At 36.1% G+C, this 12,485-nt stretch overlaps 1 protein-coding gene across 1 annotated transcript; it reads left to right on the forward strand.

Moving 5' to 3' along the window:
* The first annotated feature begins 6,370 nt into the window (after nt 1-6,370).
* LOC128551862 (galactoside 2-alpha-L-fucosyltransferase Sec1-like) lies at nt 6,371-8,008 on the forward strand. Its single transcript, XM_053532788.1, has one exon. It carries the CDS (start codon nt 6,371-6,373, stop codon nt 7,397-7,399), a length of 1,029 nt encoding a protein of 342 aa, XP_053388763.1. The 3' UTR covers nt 7,400-8,008.
* The last annotated feature ends 4,477 nt before the right edge of the window (nt 8,009-12,485 follow it).

Below are 12,485 nucleotides of genomic sequence, written 5' to 3' on the forward strand. Positions count from 1 at the left end.
TAGTCAAACTTGTGCAAAATAAAAGTGAAAGCAGTGATGTTTGACACTCAGTTTTCAGAGGTGCCATACAAGACGACCTTAATTTTTAAAGTGAGGAGGAGGGAGGGTTGTTACATATGTCAGGTAAGTATAATTTATTCATAAAATTACAAATTGAATACAAAATATCAAATGTTATTTTATAAATTAGACACTTACATGACATATGTACATATGGATTATTCCTGATTCCCATAGCAATATCTTTACAGGTGCTGGGTCTTCCACACAATCAGAAGTTTATACATGTATATACACATGAATTAAGTATATCTTCTTGAATCAAGACTATTTACAGTTAATATACAGTACATTTTAGATGATCCATTTTGAACAAATATAATCAGACAGTAACTTAACCCCAGCATATTACTGTGTACATTATCTACAGTAGCTTCTGATACCAAGAAAATGGACACTGTCTTCACTGAAACTCGCCGGGAAGTGAAAACTCACACTGATTTATTTACTATAGATTAATTAGATCACTTATGACCTAAGAAACTTCAACTCATCAGAACTGACATCTCTTAGGTAGAATTTAGTGAAAGTTGTTGAGCGACTCCATTCCGCACTGTTGAGTACATCATTCATAGAAGCTCCTTTAAACAGAGCCCAAGATGGAGCAAAGGTAATACCTTTCTTTTGAATGTTCACAGAGCTGTTACCAATACGCAAAGCTTGCAAATCACTGCATCTCCTGAAAGTTGTAATGGCAATCAGAAAAACAGTCCTCCAAGTAAGATATTTGAGACCAGCTTTATCAATGGTCTCAAAAGGAGGCTGTTGTAACATTTTTAAAACTAGAGGCAAATCCCATGCAGGTACCAACTTATGTATTGGTAGTCTAGAGTTAAAAAACCCTTTTAACAACCTAATAATAGGATGTTGTCCCACCGGGAAGCTTTCGACTGGTGGTAAAACAGCCGAAAGCATAGACCTGTAACCAGCTATTGTTCTGTATTTAAGTCATTGATCATACAATACGGCCAAGAAATTTGCACAATCTGTTAAAAATGCCTGAAAAGGATCAATTTGTTGTGAATTACACCAGCTATTGAATTTTCTGAACTTGGAAGAATAGTCTTTTTGTGTGCCTGATCTCCAAGAAGCCGTGAGCAATTTTCTAGTGATTTTTGAAAAACCCTTTGCTTCGTACTGTTGGTTGATAACCTCCAAGCAGCCAGTTTTAGAAACTAGGGGTTCTGGTGAATTACTCCGTTCTGACATAGGAGGTTCGATTGATCCGACAGATATATCGGGTAATCTATCAACATTTGCAGAAGTAAAGGGTACCAATGTTGTCTTGGCCACATTGGTGCAATTAAAATCAGTTCGCACTGACAATTGCTCATGTGATTCAGAACTCTTGGAATCATGCAAAATGGAGGATAGGCACAAGCAAGCATTCTCTCCCAGTGAATTGATAGGGCATCTTGTGCAAATGCTTTGGGATGAGGTTGCCAAGCACAGAACACTACACATTGACGGTTTTCTGCTGTTGCAAACAAGTCTATTACTGGCTGACCCCAAACCTGAAAAAGTCTTTGACATATCAAGGGATTCAGTTACCATTCTGTTGAGTGCAATGTTTTCCTGCTCAGGGAATCTGCTATTATATTCAATTTTCCTTGCAGATGTGCAGCTTTCAAGATTATTTGATTCTGAATAGCTAGTAACCAAATATCCCTTGTGCGATTGCACAGGCTCACTGAACGAGTACCTCCTTGTTTGTTCAGGTAGTGAACAACTGTCATGTTGTCCGAGCGAATCATAACTTGTTTGCCCTTCAATGCTTGGAGAAAATGATTCATAGCCCGATAAACTGATTCCAACTCCAGGAAGTTTACCCTAACCCTTTGACTTTGTGTTTAAGTTGGGATTTAGGTTAAAGATTGGATTGGGTATGGGTTTAATCTCTTCAGTTTAAGTTGTGTTTTGGATTGAACTTGGGTTGGGTTTAGGTTTGGGTTTAAGTTTGGGTTTAAGTTTGGGTTTGGGTTTGGGTTTGGGTTCGGGTTTGGGTTTGTCTTTGGGTTTGGTTTGGATTGGTGCATTATCAAAACGTAGGGTGTCCCGGTCAATTGACTATTGGGTTTGGGATTTGGTTTTGGGTTTGGGTTTGAGGGTTTCGGTTTCAGTTGTGTTTGGGATTGAAATTTTCCTAGGTTTAGGTTTGGGTTTAAGGTTGGGTTTGGGTTTCGGTTCGGGTTTGGGTTTGTCTTTGGGTTTGGTTTGGATTGGTGCATTATCAAAACGTAGGGTGTCCAGGTTAATTGACTTGTGTTTGGGATTTGGTTTTGGGTTTGGGTTTGAGGGTTTCGGTTTCAGTTGTGTTTGGGATTGAAATTTGCCTAGGTTTAGGTTTGGGTTTAAGGTTGGGTTTGGGTTTGTGTTCGGGTTTGGGTTCCTCTTTTGGTTTAGTTTGGACTGGTGCATTATCAAAACGTCGGGTGTCCTGGTCAATCGACTATTGTGTTTGGGATTTGGTTTTGGGTTTCGGTTTGAGGGTTTCGGTTTCAGTTGTGTTTGGGATTGAAATTTGCCTAGGTTTAGGTTTGGGTTTAATGTTGGGTTTGGGTTTGGGTTCGGGATTGGGTTTGTCTTTGGGTTTGGTTCGGATTGATGCAATATCAAAAGGTCGGGTGTCTTGATCAATTGACTATTGGGTTTGGGTTTGACATTAGGTTTTCGTTTGTGTTAGGTTTGGGTTTGGATTACAGGGTTTGTGTTTAGGTTTGACTTTGGGTTGTGTTTGGGTTTGGGTTTTCATTCCGGTTTGGATTTGTGTTGAAGTCTGGTTTGGGTTTGATGGTTTCGGTTTGAGTTGTGTTTGGGATTGAATTTGGGTTGTGTTAAGGTTTGGGTTTAAGTTTGGGTTTGGGTTTGTGTTCGGGTTTGGGTTTGTCTTTGGGTTCGGTTAGGATTGGTGCAATATCGAAACGTTATGGGGTCTTGGTTAATTGACTATTGCGTTTGGGTTTGGTTTTGACATTACGTTTTCGTTTGGGGTTTGGTTCGGGGTTGGGTTTCGGTTTCGGTTTGAATTTGGGTTGTGTTTGGGTTCGGGTTTTCATCTCGGTTTGGATTTGGGTGCGAGTTAATAGTCAATTGACTATTTTGTTTGGGTTTGGGTTTGACATTAGGTTTTCGTTTGGGTTTGGGTTACAGGGTTTTGGTTTACGTTTGACTTTGGGTTGGGTTTGTGTTTGGGTGTTTCTCCAGTTTGGTTTTGGGATTGGGTTTCGGTCTGACTTTGGTTTGAGCGAAATAGTCGGTCTGGGGTAAGGGTCACCGTCGATCGAAAGTTCGGGTTTGGTTTGGGATTGGATTAAGTTTACTTCGGGTATGGTTTGGATCTGAGAGTTGGGGTTAGGCTTTGGTTTTTGTTTGGGTTTCAGTTGTGGTTGTGACTGAATTTGCGGTGGGTTTAAATTTAGGGTTAAAGTTTGCGTTTGGGTTCGAGTTTGGGTTCGGACTGGTGCGATATCAAAAGGTCGGGTGTCTTCCTCGATTGTCTATTGGGTTTGGGGTTTGGGTTTGACATTAGATAAACGTTTGGGTTTGGTTTCGGTTTGGGTTGAGATTTGGGTCCGATTGAAGTTCGAGCAAAATTGCCGGTCTAGGGTAAGGATCGTGGGTTTGGGTTTTCTTTCACTTTCAAGGTTTGAGAATATGGTGTAGTATCACACGTCATGTGACATATGGCATCTATTTTTAGCTCCAGAACGCACGTGACCTTATGACGTATTCTATATGCAATGAGACTACTTGGGTACGCACGAACGGACGGTGAGTTCGTTCAGACAGACCTACGGACGGACAATGGTCTCACAAGTGCCATTTTCATCCCGAAAACGGGTTCGAGCTCTGATTTCCTATATAAAAATGATTAAAACAATCGAATCAGCATTGCTACCCGTCATGCATGTACATTCATTAACACATGCGAGCAATTTTAGGCATATTGATGATATTTCTTTCAGAAATAAATGCAGGAGGTATATAAATGCATTTGTGCTCGTAAGATTCCGATAAATAATAAACTTCTCACCTATTAATTCATGAAAGTATCCATCTAAATACAATTCTAAACTCGAGCTGTATTTCCTTGTAAATAAAAAATGGCGTCTTCTTCATCAACGACTTTTTGAAATCAGCCAATTAGAGAGCGCCATGACTTGATCATGTGAATTCAGCCAATCAGAGTGCGCCGTGACCGTAACACGTACTCTATATGCAATGAGACTACTACGATCGCACAGACGGACGGAGATGTTCGTTCAGACGGACAAACGGACGGACAATGCATGCACAAGTGCCACTCTCGTCCCAAAAATTGGGTTCGAACACTGATTTCCTTTATAAACAATGAGTTAAGTAACATTGCTATATGCTACTGCTCATGCATGTGCAGTCAATAACACACATGAACAATTTTTTCCCTATTTATAATATTGATTTCACAAATAAATGCAGCGGACAAACAGAAACATCTTTGCTCGTAAAATTCCAATTAATTATACATTCATTACCTTTCCATTAATGCAAAAAATCCAAACAATTATACTTACATATTTCTACTGCATTCGCTATGTAACAAAAATGGCGTCTTCTTTATCAACAACTTTGAATTCAGCCAATCAGAGCACGCCATCGCATGAGGACATATTTTACCGATAATGCATTTCTCGCGCATGCGCAAACATACTTCCGTGAACGCTTTTATGCACGGAATCTTCCTCTCACTAATACCCTAACCCTAACCCTAACCCTAATCCTAAACCCTAAACCCTAACCCTAACCCTAACCCCCTTGCCAGGCTCTGGGTCCGTGCATGTAAAGAATGGAGTTATCCCATACGGCTAACAGGAAACTTCTCGCATCATGATATCATAGATCTGAAATTGTCTGATACATCAGAAGAATTTTCCGTCTTACTAGTACCATTTTATGTTTATAATTAAACGCAATTGTCGTATTAAGTGTCAGACAGAAACGGATTGATTTTATTTGGAAGTGAAAATAAAATGTTCCACCAAATGATAATCGCGCGTTATTATTCATTTTTCAAGTAAAATGACTGTCATGTAATGTGCCTCCATCCAGATTTCAGTCTTTGATACAGAGTATGTGGACGGAGTAGATGCAAAAAGACTGAAGTTTTGACTTTCGTGATATCACACCTCCGGACGTTCAAAACTTCCCTTGATACGACAAAAAGGCCCGTCTGGTATTATCGATACCGCCTGGGGACACAAATATAGCGTAGAAGTTAAAGTTTGAACAAAATCTCAAAGTTTCTCAAAATCAGCTGATAACTTCATACTTCCAGGTTCAATTCTCATACTTGTTGATAGTGTTTCGCATTAAATTTAGTCTAATTAAACATATGGATAATCGAATAACTTAATAAGCAGAATTCCTGAAATTAACCTTTTTATTTCACATAGTAATAGAGAGAAGTCTTAGGCTTACTTGATAGTACATGGAAAACTTTAGTAGCAACGTCTGACATAAATAAAATACACGCATATCGGTGACGTTTTACCCAAATATATATGAGAGACATTGAAGGGGAAGGCGAAGGTTGAAATCTCAAACTCTCTATTATCTGAAATTTTACTTAACTTTTCCAGATTCGGAAATTTCTCCGAGAGAAAATGAAAACCACTCAAACAATTATGAACATTTTTCATTCAACAAAACAAAAATTAAGTACCATTGCTGAGTTTGAAATATTATTAAACACATTCAGTATACTTTACCACTAAGCTTTAGTTTCAAAAAATATATTTTGATTTTGACAAGAAATACAAATTATGATTTCCCAATGCTTCGTTAAATACTAGTATATTTGAAGTAATGTTCGTAAAAATTGCATTATCCTTGAGGAACAGTAGCAAGGTTATAAAAATCCCAATTTTCATTTACATTCTAGCAATTTAGAAATATGCAGTAGCTCTAAAAGGCTACATGAGAAGAAAGATTTCAAATAATGTTGGTTTTATACTGTGAACATTGATAGATTTACCGTTTGCTGTGGCTTTCTTTTTGTAAGAAACTGATACACCAGTTTAGATAGTACACATTTTGATATTTCTGAGGATGTATTTAAACACTAGAATTATTCAAAGTGATAAAGTTTGTTTGAGATAGGTCTACTACTATATGAAATACTATATACTTGGTATTTATAATTTACATATCAACATTATATGTAACTCATATTAGTGATTACAATTAAATGAAGAAAGAAGTTTTACAAATATCTATATATGTCTTTGTAAGCAAGCTCGTATTACTTTTTCTTTTATACACATTTTACCAAATGGAAAACCGTACTCTTCTACATTTACAAATCACAGATGGACAACTTGAAGAGCACCCAAAAAACGTTTTGGATTTAAACAGTCATGTAGAATCAATGAAGATAAATTTGCAAATAAATGACGCTAAAATCTGTTTTTATCTGTCCTGGAAACATCCTCTAAATGTTCCAGCTGATGACGAACTCAGCAGACATTTGATTAGAGAAAAATCAACCACTTTAAACAATCGTAGTAAAGAGTTATGCAAACGGTTTGTAACAATCAGCAAATTACCTGGAAGAATAGGGAATCAGATGTTTGAAATTGCCTCTGTTATAGGTGTAGCATATTCATATGACTTAATACCCATTATTCCTCATATGTCGGTTTTAAATAAATATATTGATCTGCCTAATAGATTTAATACGAGCCTTAAAGGTCTTGAAAATGTTGTAAATTGTCATTGCAGAAAAGCTGCAGTTTTTTACAGCTGTGAAAGTTCTCTGAATTCGACAGCAAATGTTACTATGCATGGATACTTACAGTCTTGGAAATATTTTAATGATGCTGAACACATAATAAGAAAGGTATATTCCTTGAAAAAGGTGCATATTATAAACGCAAGAAAATTCTTGGACAGTGTGACAACATATGGTTACCAGCATGTTTGTATTCATGTTAGACGGGGGGATTTTCTTAGAAAAAGAAGCGAAGGATATACTACTGCAGGCGTCGATTTCATTGAAAGAGCCAGAAACTTTTACAAAAACAAATACTCGAAGGTTGATTTTGTTTTGGTTTCTAATGACAAAACATGGTGTAGAAAGAAAGTTAAAGATGTTGCAATAAGTCCTTTTAACAATGCCGGGGATGATATGGCACTAATGACAATAAGCGACCACGTTATTGTTACGTCTGGAACATTTGGATGGTGGGGTGCTTGGCTTTCCCGTGGCACTACTGTGTACTTCAAGGGATATCCTGGAAATGCTTTATCATCACTTTTTAACAGAAGTGATTATTATCCACAAAGTTGGATTGGTTTATAAATGCTCAAAATGGCATATGTGTGTCCTTTATTGCATGGTTGGATTTAGAAAAAAAACTCAGTTTTAACGTAACGGTTTCCGTCTTATCATATTGTGTTTAGTTTGTCTGTCATTCTTTTTTAGTATTGGCTGTGTACAATTCAGTTCGTTTAAATTTTCGAGGTTTTTTTTGAACAATTAAGTGTAGTACAAAACTGGTATAAAAAACGTTTAACTATCTGAGCTTACGGGTACGGAGGACTAAAAAGCGAAGTACCATCGTGTTTTGTGTTTCCTTTACTTTTCTAAAATGCAAATATTTGCTATGATATTTAAATGAATCGTTGCTAACGCTTATGAAGATCACTTATGATTTTTAATTATGTCGCTTAAAGCGATTCAACAAAGGGTTTTAAAAACTTTTTAGATAGAAATAATAGTCGACATGATTTTGATAATGAAATGCTTAATGTCAGAAATGTCAAAGTAGTTTGACAATAGTGTTACTATTGATAATTAAAAGAAATAAAAGCATGAGCTCCACGTGCAAAGATGACAACAGCAATGATTCAAGTAGTAAATATAAAAATACGGTAATAGATCGGATTTCATCATTCATGAACATCAACATATTTGCATAACAGTTTCAAGAATAAAGGGTACTATGTTTGTACAAAGTGTGTAGTAAGTCCCTGAGTGCCTATGTGATGTCAAGGGTTTGTAGTAATTATGTAGTAATTCTGTGGTAGGTGTGTAGTAAGTTCCGGAGTGTCTGAGTAGTGTCTAGGAGTGTGTAATAAGTTTTTAGTTAGTATGTTTAAGTCTAGTACTGCCCAGATAGTGTCCAGTAACTCAAGGAATGTCTATGTATTGTCAAGGAGTGTGTAGTCAGTGTATAAAAGTAGAGGAGTGTTTCAGTAGTGTCTAGGAGTGTATAGGGCAAATGACGAAATTGTCTAAATCAAATAGTCCAATATGGTGCTTGCGCATGCACAGGGTTGTTGAAAATAAATCGCATAAATTCTTGCGTATTCACATGTTTCGACAGTCCGCGTTTTGTCATTTTGGTGGATAATAAAGTGATGGCAGTTACATTTGTCAAAACAAAAACAGCAACTTTTTTAGATAAAATTTTGTTATTTGACCAAGCAAAGAGCCAACCACAAAATCTGAAAAAAATAACCAAGGCAAAATTTACTGAAAGCAACAGAAAACCCGTTGTAAGTAAAGGCAACAGTTCAAAATGTGGTCTGTGCAAGCATCGTATAGAAGGAGATGCATACCCGTTCAGATGCGGAAATACATACAAGGTGAACCAATTAATATCCCGCGATGTGAAAAGCGTAATATATGTCATCCAGTGCCAGGGATTTCAACAAGAATACATTGGGGAAACCTCAAACCTTGGAAATAGAGTGACTTTACACAATCAACACATCCGTGACGCCACCAAAAAGAGTACTTTTCGTGAGCGAACATATTGATATTAGTGCGGGAACTAGATTCACGAAATATAAAATATTTCCATTTTTCAAAATGTTCACGGACAGTATAGTCAGTAGAAAACAACGAGAAATGATGTTTATAAGGCAGCTTAAACCTTCATTAAAGAGAGACACATAAAAAATATACTACACAGACGTCGCGTCATTTTTATTCGTTAGAAAATTAGACGCCATTAGAGAGTTTGAGATTTCAAACTTCGCCTTCCCCTTCAACGTTTCTCATATATATTTTGGGTAAAACGTCACCGATATGCGTGTATTTTATTTAAATCACACGTTGCTACTAAAGTTTTCCATGTAATATCCCGTAAGCCTAAGACTTCGCTTTATTACTATGCGAAATAAAAAGCTTAGTTTCAGGATTTCTGCTTATTAAGTTATTTGATTATCCATATATATAATTAGACTAAATTTAATGCGAAACACTATCAATAGGTATAAGAATAATGAAGTTTTGTATGGCTAATGATTTTAACTAAACACATTGAATTGAACCTGGAAGTATAAAGTTATCAACTGATTTTGAGAAACTTTGAGATTTTGTTCAAACTTTGACTTCTACGGCATATTTGTGTCCCCAGGCGGTATCGATTATACCAGATGGGCCTTTTTGTCGTATGAAGTGAAGTTTTGAACGTCCGAAGATGTGATATCACGAAAGTCGAAACTTCATTATTTTTACATCTACTCTATCCACATACTCGGCATCAAAGACTGAAATCTGGATGGAGGCACATGGCATGACAGTCATTTTACTTGAAAAATAAATAATTACGCGCGATTATCATTTGGTGGAACATTTTATTTTCACATCCAAATAAAATCAATCTGTTTCTGTCTGACACTTAATACGACAATTGCGTTTTAATTATAAACATAAAATGGTACTAGTAAGACGGAAAATTCTTTTGAAGTATCAGACAATTTCAGATTTATGATATCATGATGAGAGACTTTTCCTGTTAGCCGTATGGGATAACTCCATTTTTTAAATGCACGGAACCAGAGCCTGGCAGAGAGACATTGTGGGTTAATTCCCCCTTTTATTCTTACATTTTACAAAGAAAGTCAGTCTTGAAACTCGGTGTGACCCTACCCTACCCCTACCCTATCAAAGTGTAAAAGTAAACAAAATGTTGCATAAATTACAAATTAAACAAATACACAATAGCAACAAAAATCTAAAGAAACGAGATTCGCAATGGACGGACCGTCAGGGGAGGTAACTTGAGTCACGGATTGGGACTAGTCCGATATGAAAGCGTTCAACGTCATGATATGAAAAAATATTGCACTTTCGCGGTCCATTGAAACCCAATGGAAAATAATTTTAGGTATGTAATAATCATTTTTATTTCCTCTCGTGTATGATTTACAATCGTGCATTGTATACTGACTATACTGACATAATTTTATATAAAACCTAAATGTTTGGAGCAACACTAACGAGTTTTTACATTGTTCACATTGTTTTATCGTGTTTTTTTTGTTGCTGTTTTTGTTTTTTGTTGGTTTTTTAGGTAATCGCTCTGATATCCATGCGATGATTATATTAATTGAAATGTTTTTTTTTCATTTAATTTTCATTCTTTTCATTTTTAAAACCTCTTGTAAAATTCCTGCCCTTTCGGACAATTGGTATCAAAATGCACGAAAAAAAAAACGATCATAATTACGGATAAATAGAATGGGCGGATTAAAAGAAGTAAGGTTCATTCTAATGTTTGAAATCTCAAGGAATTTTAATCGCACTTCAACTTCATACGTTAACTTCGCAAGAGACGTTGAAGGGGAAGGCGAAGGTTGAAATCTCAAACTATTTATTAATAGTTACGTCCTTTGTTTCTGTTGATGATGTCAAATGACGATATTTTGTTGCAACCCTCCTGATGATAATTTTTAAAACCGGTTTAGGAATAAATCAGATATAAAAATTCAAAAGGATCTGGCTATTTCCTTAAAAACTTTTTTAATATTTCCACCAATACCGACTTTTTTTATGAATTCATGTATATAGAAATATAGAGAAATATGCACGTTCGTTTGTTCTGCTAGGGAGTGAGGAAATAAAGAAAATCATCATTGAAATGCCTTTCAAACACACTGGATCCCAGAAGGATACAAGAACAAAAACATAGAATTATAGATTATGATAAAATATATGCTCAAGCAGTGTCAAAAGTTTTAATTATAAACCCGAGCGTTTTCGGCTTTAAATAAAAGCCTTTTTCAAGGGTAGAATAAATCAAAACAATACAATAATGGCGTAAATTCTGCCTGTATAGTTCGATATATAAATGCTAACTAAACATATCGGTTCAAAAGCTCACATGAGCTTATGTTTTGTACTTGTTTGCTATCTTGCCAGCTTTAAATAAATCTTATCTTATCTGATCTTATCTTATCTAAATTTATCAACAGAATTTCATAAGATCTGGTTAATTGATAACAGGTGTCAGGCATCTTTTTCGGTCATTGGAAGTAGTTATCTAGTTATCAAGAGCAAGTGGTATTTTTGGAAAGTAGAAAATAGTGGTTATATAAAAATAGAGCACGTTGGAATGGTTACAATGGTTATATATATGTAGACTGTAAACATTAAAGATGCTTAATTGTCTACCTGGTAATTGAGGGGCCTCCGTGGCCGAGTGGTTAAGGTCACTGACTTCAAATCACTTGCCACTCATCGATGTTGGTTCGAGCCTCACTCGGAGCGTTGAATTCTTTACATGAGGAAGCCATCCAGCTGGCTTACGGAAGGTCGGTGGTTCTATCAGGGGCCCGCTCGTGATGACATAATGCACGGAGGGGCACCTGCGGTCTTCCTCCACCATCAAAGCTAGAAGGTCGCCATATGACCTATCATGTGTCGGTGCGACGTTAAAGCCAACAAATAAATAAATAATAATAACTTTGTAATTGATATCATATGTTCATTGTCATAGGAAACATTCTCATTTCATCATAAAAGTGTATTATATTGTTTTACATGATAGGTTATATTTATTTATATACAGTACAATCGCGATCCTACGAAAAACCAAGGGACCGGCCTTTTCTTTCGTAATATCGCATTTTCGTTCGAGCGTAGTATAGGAAATTTCATTAAACAGCACCTTAATATCTACAAGTCGTAACCGGAAGTATTTAAACATGTGATTTTCGTATCGGAGTACATTTATACCAATGAACATCTGGGTTTACTACAAATCTTATTCGAATCTGGTATCTAGAATACTAAACATACTTTTCTTTACTTTTTATTCACTGTACATAAAACATATACAGAATACACTGTTGCACGTGAACAAAAATCTCAATTGTATATTCCAATACCCTCAGCTACCCTTAACTGAATAGTTCTGAATAATAAAACGACAATATACAAACGATCAGGACTTAAATATTCTTTATGCAGTGATTGTTTGAGACGTATAGATATTGAAGCAAGTGTGACTGGTATGCCATCCGATCTAATAGTTATAGGAGAAAAAATTAACCACTAACTTGTGTCATAGTGTACAGTTATGTGTTTCGAAATTAATACTACGTTTTCACACATTAATTACTGTTTACGCCCAGCTAAATGATAGTGACACTTC

The sequence above is a fragment of the Mercenaria mercenaria genome, unplaced genomic scaffold, assembly GCF_021730395.1.
Source record: "Mercenaria mercenaria strain notata unplaced genomic scaffold, MADL_Memer_1 contig_1776, whole genome shotgun sequence".
NCBI lineage: Eukaryota > Metazoa > Mollusca > Bivalvia > Venerida > Veneridae > Mercenaria > Mercenaria mercenaria.